Below are 18,245 nucleotides of genomic sequence, written 5' to 3'. Positions count from 1 at the left end.
GTTTGTTTGTTTTTTGGGGTGGTTTTGTTGTTGTTGTTGTTTTCTCCTTATTATGAAAAATTTTAAATGCTTGCAAACACAGAAAGAATATATAATAAGCCTCAGTCTTAAATCAGGTTCACTGGAGACCGACTCGGACTGACGCAGGGGTTTGGGTGCAGGTGGTTTTCTGGGGAGAGCAGTCGTGATCAGCTTCTGCAGGAAGTAAAGGAAGCAGGCCAGGCCAGAGGGAGATGCTGAGCTGAAAGTCTCAACAAAAGCCTCAGACAACTCTGGGACATCTGGATGAGCATGGCCCTTAAAGGATCTCTCCTTCCTTGAAACACATGTCTCCTCTTTGTATGTGGGCTATGCCCAGAGAGGGAGGGCACAGCCTCAGACGAGCAGTGCTCTTCCACTAAGGGAAATACCTTTGGAGGGACCCAGCCAAGAACCTTCCAGCCACCAGTCCCTCATCTGGAGTGGCCTGAAAGAGAGTACTAGGCACCGCCCAACAGCATCTACTCCATTTACCCACCACTCATCTTCCACGATTGTCCACCTTGAATCCATTGTGTCCACCTCTACCCGCTTCTGACCCTTCCAGCCCCATGGTTTGTTTATTTTTTGGTGTGGGTTATTTTTTTGATAATTTATTGAGATATAATTTATATACCATAAAATCCACTCATCTTAAGTGTACAACTCAATGATTTTTCAGTACATTTCACCAAGTTATGTAACCCTACCCCTCATCTGGCTTTAGAATCTCTTTATCACTCTAACAGCACACTCCCTTTTTAAAAAAATTATTCCTGGTATATTTTGAAGCAAGTCACTTCAGTGAAGTTTTAATGCAATTAAGTTCTTAACTGAAGGGATCTCTTGATAGGAAAAAGACAAGACTTACATTTATATGAGTGAGGTGCCATTTACAAGTTATTTAAGGTCACATCATGTAAGACCTTGGGAGATGTAAAGAAGGCTCTTTCCAGAGAGAATGACTGTCCCTCCCTTTAAGTGAGTTATTCCCAGAGGTCATCTAAGAATAACACATCTGACAGACGGCTCTGTGCATTAAAGTTCTAGGGCATTCCTCAAGAGAACTCTTCTATCAGAGACAGGGAACTGTTCAAGTATTAGTGTGTGCAAGACAGCAGGCAGTCAAAGACAGCTTTCTAAAATAGGAAACAGTAGCTCCAGTGAGAAACCACCTTTAGATGGAATCATGAATAGGAGAAGGAATAGATGTGGAAAAGATGGGAATAAAGTGGTAAAAAGACAAAGGGAGAAAATTCCATTTGTCAAGTGGCCAAGGCAGAAAACAAGGCATTCTCTAGGATTTGTATAAAGCCTTTGTACATGTGTCATCCTGTTGATAAAAGAAAAGTTCTGGAAACCCAAAAGAGAGGATTTTTAAGCTAAAATATAATTCACTACCATAAATTCACCCTTTTAAGGTATAAAATTCAGTGGTTTTTAGTATATTCACTAGATTATGGAAACATCACCACTATATAATTCCAGAAACTTTTTATCACCCCCAAAATAAACTCTGTACCCATTAGTGGTTACCCAGCCTTCCATCCGCACTCCCTCCCCTCACTTCAGCCTTCAACCACTGATCTTTTTTCCATCTCTATGGATTTGCCTATTCTGGACTTTTCATATAAATGGAATCACGCAATGTGTACTCATGTCTCATGTCTTTCCCTTAGCATAATATTTTCAATATGTTTGCAGTATTATATAGTATGTACCAGTACTGAATTCCTTTTTATGGCTGAATAATATTCTTATATGAATTATATGGATATACCACATTGTTAATCCATTCATCAACTGATGGCCATTGGGTTATCTCCACTTTTTGGCTATTATGAGTAATTTTGCTGTGAACTTCATGTACAAGTTTTTATAGGCATCTGTATGTTTACTGCATCCAACCAATGAAATTGCTGGGTCCTATTGTAAGTCTCTGTTTAAATTTTGAGGAACTGCCATACTGCTTTCCCCAGAGGGGTTGCACCATTTTACACTCCCACCAGCAATATGGAAGGATTCCAGTTTAACTACATTCCCACCGACATTTGTCATTTCTGCTTTTTCGTTTTGCTTTGTTTTTAAATTATAGCCTTCCCAGGATGCATAAAGTGGAAGGGCACACTTTAAAAGACTCTGACAGTGAGTCAGGTGAATGCTAGAAACATGAGTTCCGTGTTTGGGGCCCTCAGTTCTGTGTTCGGTGAGGGGGTTTGGTGGCCGCTGGTGTGGAGAACCCTGTCACTTGCAGGACCATGACGATGCCTGTTCTGGCCTCACTCATTAAACAGAGCCTGCTCTATTTTATAACAGCCAGAGTGTCAAAGCTCATGGCTAATTTCAAATAAATGTCCATGTAAACACACGTCCTGAACTAAATAAAACACTAGAAACAAAATGTGCTAAAGAGAATGGGAAAGGTAAATCATTGTGGTCGGTCTCACTGAAGAAAGTGTCCCTGCCCTAGGTGGTTTTTGTAAGTTTTTTAAGTATTGCCATATATGGGGGGGGGAGGGTTGTGTTTTTTTTTTTTTTTTTTCCAAATATAAGGAAGGGTGGTATAAGAACTTTCTTCTAGAAAACTGTGAATTAAGGATAGTGACTTTGTTGAAAATATGTTCCAGGGCCCCTTTGGCACTTGGGCAGCATGTTAGGCTGTAGTTGGCCTTGGAGGTTTTTTGTCATCAAAGGGACATTTAGTATTTGGCTGGGTGCCTACAATTACCTGTAAAAGTAAAAACACAATTTACTGAGTCTTAGATCTGTCTGCTTGAGGCTGAAGTACCTTAGAAGAGCTTGCCAGAAATCGTGGGAGGATTTGGAGTAGTAGATGAATTATTTATAAATATGAATTTCCCATGTTGTACACTCCCATTTCATTATAGAGAAAGTTTTTTGGGGAGGGGGGTCTGTGTTGGAGGGGGGGGGGCGACACAATGGTTTCTGAATAGACAGCTCCTGAAACGACTTCCTCTTTTTGTGTTCTTTGCTGCCTCTTCTGTTCCAGTCTTCTTCATCTCCTCTTCTTTTGCTACATTGTTGTTTCTGCTCTCTGGTTTCTTTTCTAGAGTGGTGACTAGGGTTGCAGAGAAAAGTGTCCTTTCACAGGAGGCAACACCAGGCAAAGCCAGGAGGCCCTGCCATTGAGAACTGTGTGACCGTGGGTGAATCACACTGTAGCCAGGGCCCCCTTTACTCATCAGCAGAACGAAGGGCCTAACCAGATGGCCTCAAAGGAACCCACATCTTGGAGGCCAGATATTTTCCTGAATACCGCAGATGATGCCATTAATTGGGGTTGGGGTTGAGCCAAGGAGTTCTAGAAGCTTCAGAAACTTGGAAGCTGAAAGTCCCTGTCATGCATTAGTTAAGGCTCCCTAGAGAAACAGAGCCAATAGGGTGTGTGTACACATGATGTTTTATATATTTTATATGAATATAAATATATTTGATGAATACACACACACACACACACACACACACACACACACACCCCTATATAAAATACATATAAAGAGTTTATTGTAAGAAACTGGCTTACAATTTTAGAGAGGCTGACAAGTCCCAAGATCTGCCAGGTGAGTCAGCAAGCTGGAGATGCAGGACTGCTGATGATGTGGTTCTCATCCAAAGACCAATAAGCTCAAGACTCAGAAAGACCTGATGTTTTGGCTCAAGTGCAAAGGCAAGGAAAAACAGATGTCTCAGCTTTAAAGCACTCAGGCAGAAGGAGATCCCTCCTCCTCAGCCCTTGTGTTCTATCCAGGCCTTCAACTGATTGGATAGGGCCCACCCACATTGGGGAGAGCAATCTGCTTTACCCAGTCTACCTATTCATATGTTAATCTTGCCCCCAAACCCCCACCCTCACAGACACACACAGAATAGGGCATCCTGTGTTCCCATAGAGTTGAAACACAAAGTTAACCGTATCAGCCCCAGTCAGAGATACAAAGAAGAGAAGCTAAGGAACTATCCTGGTGTCTAGTTTGGCCGGCACTACTCCACTCTTCACCCCTCACAGCTCATTATATTTAAACTTTTCCAGTTGTTATTTATTAAAAACATATATATATATATTTTTTAAATGGTTCAAAAGCAAGCGTATTTAGTGTGTCTTTCAGAAAAATCTTGAGTAAGAAATATTTTGTCAAAGTCCTCTTGTCAAACTGAAGTATGAAGACCCATTCTGTGCTTAGAACATCAGGAAGAAAGAAGGGGAATGATGCATGAAGCTCCTGTGAGGCTCAGGCCTCGGGTGATAGAGACATGCTTGGTGTTGGAAGAAGGACCAGGTGGGCAGGGCTCAGAGTTCTCCTTTGGCTCAGGTCATGATCCCAGAGTCCTGGGATCAAGCCCCACATCAGGTTCCCTGCTCAGCAGGCCCACGGGGAGTCTGCTTTTCCCTCTCCCTTGTCTATTCCCCAACTTGTGCATGCTGATTCACACTCTCTCAAATAAATAAATAAAATCTTTTTAAAAACAAACAAAAAACTCAAGGAGGGAAGAAAAACATTTTTGGCAAGAGCTTCCTTTTTGGAATCTGAAAAGCCACTGAGAGTTGCTCCAGGCCTCTGGTTTGGGGATCATTGGCAGACCAGAGTGACTCTTCCATCAGTTAGGACAGCAGCTACTTACACAGCCCGTCAGGAGGGGCTCTTCACTGTGCCATGTCCCCAAACTCCGGTTGCCCATGGACATGTTGGGCAAGGCCTGATGTTCCTTAATGGTGATTGATAAAAAACAAAGTTTGGGCTATAGGGATTCAGATTATTTCCATGACTTCTTTTTCTCTATTGATTGTCACTCAAGGGGTTTTTTACACTCTTATTTAATAACCTATGTTTACAGAGAGACCGTTTCATTGTAAAAGTATGAACTAGGGGTCTTATCGGTGACTCATACCATGACCAACAGACTTTGCCCAACAGCCGCTCCTAAGTTTTGTGCACAGCTTCCAGGAGACAGTAATTCTAAATTATCACTCAAATTTCAGGATGGTAATTTTCACAAGGTTGCCGTTCACTCTTTGAGGTTAGTGGCATGCATTCTTTTTTTTTTTTTTTAAGATTTTATTTATTTATTCATGAGAGACACACAGGGAGAGGCAGAGACATAGGCAGAGGGAGAAGCAGGCTCCTTGCAGAGACTCGATCCCAACGCCTTGGGATCATGACCTGAGCCAAAGGCAGATGCTCAGCCACTGAGCCACCCAGCCACCACAGTGGTGTGCATTCTTAAGGGCCTTGTCAACTTAGAAGAAACCTTTGCCAATTTTTTATATGAAGGCTCATGTTAGACACAAACATAATATGGTTTTAGAGGTTGTTACCTGTTGTCTCTGAACATGTTGTAAGGATCACATTCAATGTCATGTTGCATCTTATTTCCCCTCTATGCTAAGTGGGGAAGGTCAATGTGTGGGTGCTAAAAAGAAAAACAGAAGAAATGCACCAGCAAGCATTACTTAGCCCAATATGGGGACTAGGACACCTAAGAAATATGTTCTAGGAGCTGCTGGCAACATAGCCCTGAGTGGAGGTTTTGTTACATCCTCAACTCGTTGCAGTTTGAGCAGAGTGAAAGAGCAAGTATAGCGGCTGGTTTACCTGGAATGTCTGGCACTTGCTTCGTTTTGTTACCTTCCTCCTAAAAGAGCACATTAATTGAAGAAAACATTTCAGTGGACATATAATGTGTATTCGTACAGTTACAAGGGGGTGCTTTAAAATACTTAGCCGTCAAGATGTACAAATGACCACAATTTCCATGGCTTACCTGCTTTTGTTTTGCAGCCTGTTTGGGTCTCTTTTGTTTGGTGCTCTGTGGCACATTCTTTGGCAATGTGCATGATTGCTAAACAATGCCATGCCCAGCAAGACCCAGACCCCACTCACTATGCATTTCTTGTGCAACATCTTTCTTTATTCAGCAAATAGTTTGTTAGCTTTTTGTCTGTGCAGGTACCATGCTAGGCCCTGGGTAGAAGCAGCAAAAAGGCTGACCTTGCCTCTGCCTACATGGAGTTCACAGTCTGGGATAGGTCGGGGCAGGGTAGGAGGACAGTGCATTACACAGATGAATATACCAATAATTAACTCTAACAGGTGAGTGTTGTGTAGAAATGGAGGCATTAAGAGAATGTATTGGCTGGCAGGGGGGGCACCTAATTTAGTCTGGGGAACAGAAAAGGCTTTTCTGAAGTAGTGACATTCAAGCTACAACCCCAACAATGAGCAGGAATCAGATTCAGAAATTATCTGAGGGTTCAACAGGTACAGAGGTGGCTTGGAGCCAGGGAACCCTGCAGTGGGCAGCTGTGACCATGCCCTTGGTCAGGGCTATTGATAGGAAGTAAACTTGGGAGGTTCACGGACTTAATCAGCAAAAGCATTGAGCATTTTGCAAGCCTAAACAGTAGGCAGGCCATTTTTATTTTGTTTTTGCTCTTTTGAGGGCAGTGTTAGATCTTTCTCCAGTTCCCTAAATACATACGCTCTCCCACACATCTACTGGAAGATTTTTTGGAAGAGACCCCCTTTAGCCAAGAAACACTAGAACTAATATAAATACGTATAATGAACTTCATTAAAACTGGACAGAGAAGAATTTAAAATGAGCACTGGGTGTTATTCTATATGTTGGCAAATTGAACACCAATAAAAAATTTATATAGATATTTCAACCAAAAAAAATTAAAAAATAAAAAATGCAGTTTTTAAGCTTGTAAAATTAGAGCCTTAGCCAGTTGCCTTCAGAGTCTGAATCTCTGAGCATGCATGAAAGTATGCGGTTGCTCTCTATCAGTTTTGAACACAACCCATTACCCAAGATAGACAAAGACGTGCTTACAGCCCAGTGGCAACTCCCTACATGGGAGTTATAATTTATGGACTATCTGTAACTAAGCCATATTCCTAGACCTATTCCAGAGCCATTTCATGCCTCTTCCAGTTGTTATCTGCTCAAGGAATGCAAAGCTGCTCTAATATTAGAAAAATCATAACAGAACAATGTGTTGCCAAGTAAAATCTTTCTAATTGAGACTAATTCTGGAAAGCCAGTGTGTAATGGTTCTTTGCAGAACTTTTCCCAAAATTGTATTTAAAACGTTCAAGATTGTTCATACAAAGCGCTTGCTGTGCGTGTTCTTTCAGAAGGTCACTATGTGGGGCTGTGGCATGTTTAACGTAGAACATTTCAGGAAATAGGCCATACTAGGTTGATAGCATTCTGACCACCACCACCCCCCTTAAATCCTCATTATTAAGGTTATAGAAAGAAAGATAAAAAAAATAACTAATTAATGCAGACGAAGTCACAATACAAAACTGTGAGATTATGTAATAAGGCTGAAATTTTCACAAATCTCCATCCTAATCAAGGACATGGATATTTTCCAAAATCCCCTTTATGTCTGTGGGGAGCAGAGAAATGCAGGGGCTCTCCTGTCCAGAGAACCAAAAGCTCTGTGCCACCTTCCTCTGGGGGCAGTTCTGTTCCTAGCAGCCCTCTCGCAGATGCCTTGTCAGTGGTTTGCACCTGCCCAAGGTCCTCAGTGGGAGGAGAGAAGGCATGGACTTTCACAGAACAGTGAGGAATGCCGGGAGTCTACCTAGGGACTTCCCTTGCCTTCATTTGCTTTAATTCTTAAAGCAAATATAATTACCCCTTTTACAGAGGAGAAAAGTGAGACTCAGAGAGCTCAGTCCTGGGTACCCATTTCTTCTCTGTGTCCTCAGACATCTCCAGTCCCACAGTCTAGATGCAGTCTCATATGTCAGTGACTCCCAGCTCTCTGCCTCCTGTTCTGGGCTTCGTCTTGCCCAGTACAATGGATGTTTCTCTATCCTCATGATGCTTGACCTCTCAGACCCTCCTTGATTTCCATGGTACCACACTCTCCTCTTTTGCTTCCTACCTCTGGTCCTTTGCTGGCTCTTCTTTTTTTTTTTTTTTTTTTAATGGAGGTAGAAGATGATTTTAATTTTTTTTTAATTTTTATTTATTTATGATAGTCACAGAGAGAGAAAGAGAGAGAGGCAGAGACATAGGCAGAGGGAGAAGCAGGCTCCATGCACCGGAAGCCCGATGTGGGATTTGATCCCAGGTCTCCAGGATCGCGCCCTGGGCCAAAGGCAGGCGCCAAACTGCTGCGCCACCCAGGGATCCCTGCTGGCTCTTCTTTATCTGTGTATTGGCATTCCCAGGAGTCAGGCATCTTTCTTTTCTTTTTTTTTAAGATTATATTTATTTATTCATGAGAGACCCAGATTGAGAGACAGGCAGAGACACCAGGCAGAGGGAGAAGCAGGCTCCATGCAGGGAGCCTGACGTGGGACTCGATCCTCGGTCTCCAGGATAACACCCTGGGCTAAAGGCAGGTGCTAAACCGCTGAGCCACCCGGGCTACCCCCAGACGTCTTTCTCTTATTCAGCTGCACTCTCTCAGTGGTCAATCATGTCTAGCTTCTTGGCTCTGGGGACCATCTCCATGTGGATGACTTGCTAATTTTAAACATTAGCCCTGATCTTGTCCTTGAACTTCAGACTTCTACCCACGGCTGTTGCTTGATATCTTCATCCAAAAGGCACCTCAGATTTCACATATCCTACCCAAGGCTCTAGGTCTGAGCTATCCAATGTGGTAGGGCCATGTGGCTGCTTACATTAATTAAAGTGCTAGCATATTTCAAATGCACAACAGCCTCCTGTAGCTCGTGGCTGCCAGATTGGACATTGTAGGTAGAGAACATTCCATTGTTATAGGAAGTTCAGTGCTGCCTCAGCTGTTTTTACCCTTCCAAATCTGTTCTTGCACCAAGATCCCTATTTCAAATAATGGCACTACCCCCAGGTGTTTTTCAATTAAAAAATCAGGAGGCATCCTTGATTCTTCTCCTTCCTGCATGCCCATGTCAACCTCATCAGTGAATCTTGCCTACTGTGTCTCCAAAACATACCCCACGGGTGTCCACCTCGATTTCCAGTGTTCCCCAGGCTAAGCCACTCTCCTCTCTCACCTGGAAGGCTGCAGTAACTCCTCGGTGATCTGCCTGCTTCCACTCTTGCCTCTACAACCCATTCTCCACAGAGCAGCCAGCGTGATCATTAAAAACAAAAAAATGATTTCACCTGTCCCTCAACTGAAATCCTCCTAATGATTTCTTACCAAACAGAATAAACACACCACAGTTGGAACATTAGTTTGCATGATGCCCTAGTCCATTTGGGCTGCCAGTACAAAGTGCCATAGACAGGTGGCTTGTAAACAACAGAAATTTATGTCTCACAGTCTCTGGAGCCTGGAAGTCCCAGATCAGAGTGCCAGCACAGCCAGGTGCTAGTGAAAGCCCCATTCTAGGTTGTAGATTGCCAACTTCTTGTTGGATCCTTGTCTGGCAAAAATAGGGCAAGCTAGCCCTCTGGGGTGTCTCATAAGGGTACTAATCCCATTGGTGTGGGCTCTGCCCTCATGGCCTATTACCTCCCACAGACCCCACCCCCAAGTACCATCCCATTGGGGATTAGGTTTCAACATTTGAATCAATGAGCAGGGGAGCTCACAAACATTCAGTCTGTAACAAGCGGCTCCATGTGATCTGGGCCTTCCATTCTACCCATTGCCCAGCAGATTCCACTCACTGCTGAAGTTCTTTCTGGTCCCCAAATTCTGTAAGACCTTTGCTGTCCTGAGGATCTTAGGATTGGCTTACCCAGACACTCTTCCCCTCCATGGACACTTGGCTGGCTCTTCCCTGTCGTCTAGAGGGGCCCATCCTGGAGCCCACTCAAGTGGTGACACCATGCAGCTTGTTTCAGTTCTCTGCACAGCATTTTGGACTCTCTGAGTGGTTTACATTTCTTCATTTGTTGATTTATGTCTTTTCTTTTTCTGCATTTCCCACTGGAATACAACAGTTATAGATACTGGGGATTCAATAAGAATGAGATATGCTTTGCCCCCTTGGAATACCAAAAACTAAAAATAATTTGTAATTATCTTTTTTTTTTTTGAAACGTGAGCAGGTGTTTGGACTTAGAACAGATGAGTTATTTTCTCTTGAAAACTTGAACATGCTAATAATTTCTCAACAAATCATTTGGCCCTTTTCTCATGAGTAATACAAAAGTAGAATTTCTTTATGAGGGACTCAGCAAGCAAGTTTCCCATACAAAATTAAAATGCCTTAGTTGTTTCTTATCCATGGTTTTGACTATTACCACACTTTCCCTGGCCCTCCTTGAGGGGCAGCCAGCTGGGAACCGAAGGGGCGTAGTTGGAAACCGGGAGAGAAGACAATTCCAAGGAATCCCTGAGGCCCCACGGAATGCAATGGAAGTTGCTGCCTGGGTGGGTGGAAAATTAGTGTGCACTGCAGAGCTGGCCAGCGTGGATTTGGAGGAATGGGTTTGCTCTTGTGAGCACTTCTGAGGGTGGCAGGAAGGCTACAGGACCGGGAATCTGAAATCAGTAGGCCTCCAGGATGGCAATGGCAGACTTTCGTTAGAAGACAGCGTGACCCCTGCCTTCGGGAATCGTCTTTCTGTTAGCATTGTGCTGGACTCTGGAGGCAAAAGGGAAGTTAGGAACTGTCCTGCAGGCAGCGTCCTCTCCTCACTGATGTCTCCCCTCCGCGATGTCCTGTGATACTGAGCTGGGGTCATGGCTTGGCAAGTCCTTGCTTGCTAGTAGTCTGAATTGTCAACTTGGGCTTCTTTAGTAGCTCCCCAAATACAGGCTAGCGCTGCCTGCCAAGTGCTGGGCTTATAAAAGGCATGCAGTCAACACTTCTTTCACTGACTATACTTCCCTAAGGATATTCAGTTAACCAAAAGACTCCTTTCATGACAATTCAAATTACTGGTGTCAGCCTACCCCCCGCACTTTTTGTCTACTTGACTAAATATCAGTCCCCTTTAAGACAGCTAAGACTCATCTTCTCCTGCCCTGCCCCTGGGACCCTCCTCGGTGTCTTTCTGGGATTTTCCAAAGCGCCTTCATCGGCCTCACCCCCACCCCCCAACACCAGAACGCCAGAAGTTAAACTGGTCTATCTGGTCCATGAGGTGGAGAGGCATGCCTTTGCGTTTTGGAATCTTCTGAACAGCTTGAGCCAGGAAGATATTGTGAAACTGAATTCTAAGAAAAAAAGATATTTTTATTATTAAAGTAGGATTTGTCAAGGGAGGAAACATGGAGGCTAGAGGTTGCATGAAATAAACCCTTAATCCTTCCAGAGCGGGCGAGACAGTCCCCTCGGGAGCAGGGGGTGTGGGTGCCAAAGCCAAGGGAAGCTGTGAGGATTAAGAGCACAGGCCCGGGAGCTGGGGAGCTGGGCGACTGCCCTGCGTGGGAGGAGGGAAATCCCGAGGACCGCCGAGTTGGGACTTCATTGAGGAAAGGACTGAGAGGATGGGCCCTTTCTTTCTCCAGGCTGGCTGAAAAAATACACACCTCTGCCATCTGGGCCTTGGGGTCTCATGGATGAAACATGCCTCGCTTGTAGCCTCTCTGATTCACATCCTGCACATTTCAAGAGGACCTTCCTCTTAGGATGAAATGTGAATGGGGGAGATGGTTCTGGGAAAACACATGTGTAACCAGCCTTGCTCTGGGGCACAGAGAGGCCACCTTGCTCCGTAGCCGGGTCTCTGGCTCTTTTCCATTATCACCCCCTAGTTGGGTGATGGTCTTTGTGAGTTTCAAGGCATATTTGCTATAGCATTGCTTTTTTTTTTTTTTTTTTTATCTCAGCATGACTGTTTATATTTCTCAGAGTGCTCTCTAAAATTAACAGCACACAGCCCTATACTGCTTGGCTTTTTAGGGAGATACAAAGTCTTCCTTGACCCCTGTCTGTGGGTCCTTGGCTGGCTCTTAGGGTCAAACTGACAAAGACACATTAAACGGGAAGAAACTAGACACATGTTAATGAAGTTTGGCAGTTACTTGGGATCCTTGCCCAGAGAATGAAGACCTGGGGGAGTGATCAGAGCTGGAAGCTTTTATACCTTTTATACAAACAATAAATTTGTGAAGAATTGACAACGCAGAGGGGTTTGGGCCAGTGATAGTAAATGGTGAGGAGACTAGAGAGATAAAAGATTAGTTGAAGGAGGTTTGTTTGCACATTCCTCTGGTGCAGTCTGTGGGCTGATAGAGTCTGTCTCCAGGAAAAGGAGAACTCATTTCTTGCCTTTAGACAAAAGAGGGAGACTTTTTTTCTTGCATTCACTGCTTCTTAATTGCTTGGAACTCAAAATAAATTTTATGTCAAGGAGACATATTTTGGGGTGACATATTCTGGTTTCCTGCCGCCTTCTTCATATTTTATTATACCTAACTCCTAGAGGAACAGGTTTTTGGAGCCCACTTTTCAGCATTAGCCACAAGTACTGTCTCTTTTTTTTTTAAGATTTTATTTATTTATTCATGAAAGACAGAGAGAGAGAAAGAAAGAGACAGAGACATAGGCCGAGGCAGAAGCAGGCCCCATGCAGGGAGCCTGATGCCGGACTCGATCCCAGGACCCCAGGATCATGACCTGAGCCAAAGGCAGATGCTCAACCACTGAGCCACCAGGTACAGCCACTCAAGTGCTGTCTTTTAATGAATGTGTAGATATTGTTATAAGATTTTTAAAAACATTTTAAGTTATAATTAACAGTGACTTTTAAAACAACGGTATAACACCTATGGAAACCTCATGGAGAAGTTCAAGTGCGTGTAAAGAATGGCTCGGTGTACCCAGTACTAACAGTGGGTGCATGGTACACTGACTAGGGTATGTTGCAGTGTGCCGTGGTGAAATCAGAACTTGATCCAACAACTTTAACATTATGTTTCTTGACAATGATTTTTTTCATTTGAAGATATTTGCACTACTTAAAATTTTACAAATAAACTGAAATTTGGTTGAGATTGTGACATCGAACCATTTCATATTTGCGGATATAAAATTCACGTGCAGTGATAGCAGTAAAATGTAATAGACACAGAAGATAAGAAACTGAGCAAACCCAAGGTCGATGCAAAGACAGGTTGTTCTAAATGAATGTCAAATGAGAAGAGTAGAGAATTTTTGCACGATCTCTGTCCTCTCCCTTAATTTTTAATAGCCAGTTTCTTTCTTTTTTTAAGATTTTATTTTTAAAAATTTATTTGAGGTGGGGGAAGGGACAGAGGAAGAGAAAATCTGAAGTGAAGTGGACTCTGTGCTGAGCACTGAGTCCTGAGCCCATGACTGCGAAATCACAACCTGAACTGAAGCCAAGAGTCGGATGTGTAACCAACTGAGCCACCCAGGAGTCCCAATAGCCAGTTTCTTTCTATGTCCACATTCCCCTAATGAACCTCTCTCCCATAACCACCATTAGTTAATTTTATTTGTTGATCTGTCATGATGATTCTACTCCTTTTCCCCAATCACCTGACCCCTGACCCTTCTAACTTCCTTCTGATGCTTGACGTGCTCCCATTGGGGAACTCCATTTCTAACGTGGAGCTATAAACCATGCACTTGGGAAATTTGCTGTAGAAAGGGTATTGAAAAAAAAAAAAGAAAGGGTATTGATTAAAGAAAGCAGCCAGTCAGTCAGCTCAGCAGCCAACCAACCGACCTAACTCCTGATCTGCGGGCTTAAAAATGAGATACACCCCTCACCACGATTCTAAACTTATTTCCCCATTAGTGATTCTAGGATTCTGGTTGTTCACAAATGGTTTTCAAAAGAAGTAGGTGTCTTAGCTCAGGTTGCCACAACAGAATACCAGAAATGGGGCAGCTTAAATGACAGACATTTATTTCTCACCATTCGGGAATCTGGCATATCCAAAACCAAGGTGCCAACTGATGTGATTCCTTTTAAGGCCTCTTCCTGACTTACAGATGGCTTCTCCTCAATGTGTCCTCACATGGCATGGAGGAGATGGGGAGGGAGAGGAGAGAACTGGACTGGACTCAATGGTTTCTCTTTGTATAAGGACACTAATCCCGCCAGAGGGCCCCACTTTCACGAACTCATCTCAACCTAAATACCAAAGGTTGAGGCAAAGGTCCCATCTCCAAATGCCATCACCCTGGGGGTTCGGGCTTCAACATGAGTATGGGAGGGAGCACAAACATGTAGTACGTAACAGTAGCCATTTGGAATGTATGCTTAAGGAGATTTTTGAAAAATATATGGTGATTTGCAAATTTTAAGGCATTTTTATGAGTATTATTATGGGGGTTTTTTTTGGTGAGTTTTTAGACTTCTCTGTGCCTTGGTTTCTAAGGAAACCATATACTTTCTGAACACTGTTCGGAAGAATAAAGCCTTGGTGTGATTTGAAATTTCAGAAGTGAAATAAATGTGCAGAGCATTGAGACTGTGACAGAACATGGTACAGTGTCTTACACTTCGACTCTGTTGCTTCAATTCTTTTTTTTTTTTTAAGATTTTATTTATTTATTTGACTGAGAAAGAGAGAGAAAGAGAGAGGGCACAAGCAGAGGGAGTGGCAGACAGAGCAAAAGGGAGAAGCAGGCTCTCCATCAAGCAGGGACCTCACGTAGAGCTTGATCCTAGGACCATGGGGGTCATGACCTGAGCCAAGGGCAGATGTTTAACTGAGCCACCCAGGAGCCCCTGATGCTTCAATTCTTACTGCACTGATGCCCAATCAGAGTGCAGATGTTCTATTAATACCTAATATATTACATAGGAGAAAGGAGGACTTGGAGAGAATGGGAAGCAGGAAAGATCAGTTGTGAAGGAGGGAGAGAATCTGGCAAAGGGGGGTCACTTCAGCTGAAGTGAGCACACGCAGGGTCACCCTAGCCTTGGCAGCAGGGCATGCTCCATAGTACACCCTCAAGGTCTGCAGAGCTCTTCCACTGAAACTCATTGCAAGAAGGGTCTAGAAACATGAAGACTGGTGAGAGCTTGATGTTGAGCTGCTGAGAGGGGATGTCTTGGGATTTTGGTGTACATAAGGATGGGCCATTTAGACAACCTGGTCATCAAAAGGTGTAGTTTCTCCTTGATGTTTCCATTTCTTTTCACTCTCTGAATTACTTCTTATTTCTTCAGAGCGTCTTTCCTTTTCTTGTCTTGATTGTTCAGTTTGCTTGGGAAACAAGACATTATCCAAGCACAACATCGCTTAGAATGACTCTCGGTAATGGGAGAAACTCAAACACCTTGGCGTTTTATAGCCACAATTGGTTTTCTTTATTGGTTTTTTTTAAAAGGAGGGTTTTGATGGATCAGATATTGCACATTAATTGCTGTGACTTGCAGAAAATGAATCAGAGCCCCGAGTGTGTTTGTGTGTGTGTGTGTTACTGCCAGGGCATGTCTTTTACTATATCTATTACAGCTGTAAAAGTTGTTTGTGAAACTGCTTTAAGATTTTAGTGTCTCAAATAAATCGTCTTCATTTTGGTCTTGGAAATTGTTTTTTTTTATGCAAGAGAATAATGTTAATATATCCCTCAAAGCTAATTTCCAAGATGGCTTAATTATCTGAACGAAGCACTGTTTTTCTTCGAGAAGTATAAATTCTACAAATTTGAAGACTAAGGGTTGAATTGTTCCTAGGCAGAATTGTACAGCTCTGTTACTTTGTTCAACTCAGAGCAGCACCAAATATCGGAGCTGAAAGGGGCTAGAGGGCCTGTCCACCAGGGCTTTTTGACCTTTGCCAACCTAGGCAATAAATATAATAAATACCAAAAAAATATCTAGTGCAGTATGAAATTCAAGCAAATTAAAATTTAACATTGTCACCAAAAACAGTGAAAACAGTGTAATGGGGTGTCATTCTTTCTTTTTTTGTAAATTGCAATTGGCTTTCAGGTTCTCATGCCTCAGAGGGTGTGCCCCTACCTTCTGTTGGTTATAGTTGACTAGATTAATCCCCTTATTTTACAGATAAAAAACTGGGGTCCAGAGATTCAAGGAATGCCCGTGCCCCCACCATGTTAGGGGCAGAACTTGGTCAAGAACCCAAACATCATGTTGGCTATTCTTTGCCCACAGCGCTGCTCCTCCCATGCTCTCTACCCCTCCAGACCTTGAAGACCTTGAAGACCTTGCAGACCTCGCTTATGCAGAAGAAGCATCCTATCCATCATCTCCTTATATCTTATGATGCTAATATTCTGGAAAGTTGTTCTGACTTTACATTGTCATAGCGGGATGGAAGCAAAGGCCAGAGGAGACTTCTCAAGCCTGGCTAGTCCATGAGTCCTGGTTTATTTTTATTCCCTTCATTTCATTCCAGATAATTATACCATCATGACACAGAAACACATCCCTGGCATAGTGTCTGTGGAAAAGATGGGGCAAAACTTAAATCTGAAAATGAATTTATTTTGGAGATAAAATTTGGTTCTTTTGTCAGACTGAAATCTCTTATTGATGGCTTCCCCTGAACAATTCCACAGGTCCTCTCAAATTTCTTATTTGTTCTTTTTTTTAAAAATAGTGTATCCGGTGGAGAGCTATTTGATCGGATAGTGGAGAAAGGATTTTACACAGAGAAAGATGCCAGCACTCTGATCCGCCAGGTCTTGGATGCTGTCTACTATCTCCACAGAATGGGCATTGTCCACAGGGACCTCAAGGTAAGGCCGTCACTTAGCAACATCCTCCTACCACTCTCCCACCCACAATGCACCTGTCCTAGAGGATCAACCCCAGAAGACGGATGAGGTTGCCTGGATGGATATATGGCTGGCATGAATGGGGGCATCTGTGTACTGTTAGTTGTCAGGGCCTTTGGGACCCAAAGAAAGATTAAGATCAATAGGGCCAGCCATTATTTGGGAGATTTTATAATCACGTGCAGCCAAAGGGCCACAGGGAGGTAGGTTGTGTATTGCTTTCAGCCTACCTGAAAGGTAGTTTTGTTCAGGATATATTGGCCATGAAAAGCCTTCTCCCAGCGCAATTCTACACAGCCTTCCCACAGGTCCAACCCCATTTCAGCACCACACTGCATGAAAGAAATGGAACAAGTCTATAGAAGGCATGACAGAAGAGGAAAAATGGAAGGTTATGCAGAAAGAAAGAAATGCCCTACAATCGCAGCCTTCCCCCAGTGTCCTGTTGGTTATAATCTGATCTTTTCTTGATGAAGACTTGGCATACTGACCCTTCACCCAATAGCACTAACGGATCGGAGCCTTCATTGGGCAGCTTGGCATCCCTTCCTGGTCAGTATAGATACCGAAGGGTAGATATCAATCATATGCTACCAAGTGCAGGTGGTGAACATACTGGTTGGAGGAACAGTAACAAGCAACATTGTTAACCCAAGGCTGTAATGTGGCTTCATGCTACAGTGGCCACAGGTATAGACCCCAGAGCTCACTGCACCAGTCAGGGCAGAAGCTTCACCCCAGCCCACATACCTGCCACTCACATCATAAACACAGGGATTATATCGTACTGGAGCCATGCTCTGCATGACTATGTGAAGTCTAAACCGATGTAAAGAACAAACCATAAGCATTTTTTTTAAGATTTTATTTGTCTATTCATGAGAGACACAGAGAGAGAGAGGCAAAGACACAGGCAGAGGGAGAAGCAGGCTCCATGCAGGGAGCCCGATGTGGGACTCGATCTCCGGTCTCCAGGACCACACCCTGGGCTGAAGGCAGCACTAAACCACTGAGCCACGCAGGCTGCCCACCATAAGCATTTTTTAAAACAGAATTTCAGCATCTGCCCATTTTTAAATACTGGGTGTGAATAAACAATATAGCTTTTCTTTTCATAAGGTCTCACTCGAAGTTCTCTCCTCTTCTTCCCAGTGGCATTTTCCAGGAGCTGGGGTAGTAGCTTCCAAATGTTAGCCTACATAGTATTGTCTGGAGCACTTGTGCAATCAGGCTGGCCCTAGCCCAGAGGTTTGGAATCTGTAGGTCTGCCGCGGGGCCCAGGAACTCACATTTCTAAGGGGTTTACAGGTGATGCTGGTGTTACCCTGGGAATATTCTTGGAGAACTGCTGGACAAGGGTATTTGGAAATGTTGATGGAGTCCTTACAGCCTTTGCCCCTGGCAGGCTTCTTGACAGCTAAAATGGGCTGTGAGCATTAATCTTCAGAACCTCGAGGCCCTTTCAAGTGCTAAGCCCACTTAGCCTCTCTCTGCCAGGCAGCAGTGCCCTCACCAAAGGCCGATTCCCTGCTTCCAGAACAGAGGAGGCAGGCAGCTCTCTGAACAAGT

General features: G+C 43.6%; 1 protein-coding gene across 3 annotated transcripts in view; it reads left to right on the top strand.

The window, feature by feature from the left end:
* The window catches only part of CAMK1D (calcium/calmodulin dependent protein kinase ID), a 432,276-nt gene that overhangs the window by 348,562 nt on the left and 65,469 nt on the right, over window positions 1-18,245 (top strand). For all 3 annotated transcript variants that reach the window (XM_072825818.1, XM_072825817.1, XM_072825819.1), the window contains one exon: window positions 16,499-16,637. In XM_072825818.1, the coding sequence (XP_072681919.1) occupies window positions 16,499-16,637 (139 nt within the window). The remainder of the gene's footprint in view (window positions 1-16,498; window positions 16,638-18,245) is intronic.

The sequence above is a fragment of the Canis lupus genome, chromosome 5, assembly GCF_048164855.1.
Source record: "Canis lupus baileyi chromosome 5, mCanLup2.hap1, whole genome shotgun sequence".
Taxonomy (NCBI): Eukaryota; Metazoa; Chordata; class Mammalia; order Carnivora; family Canidae; genus Canis; species Canis lupus.
Note: the sequence above shows the minus strand (reverse complement) of the source record. Positions and strands in the feature narration are given on the sequence as shown.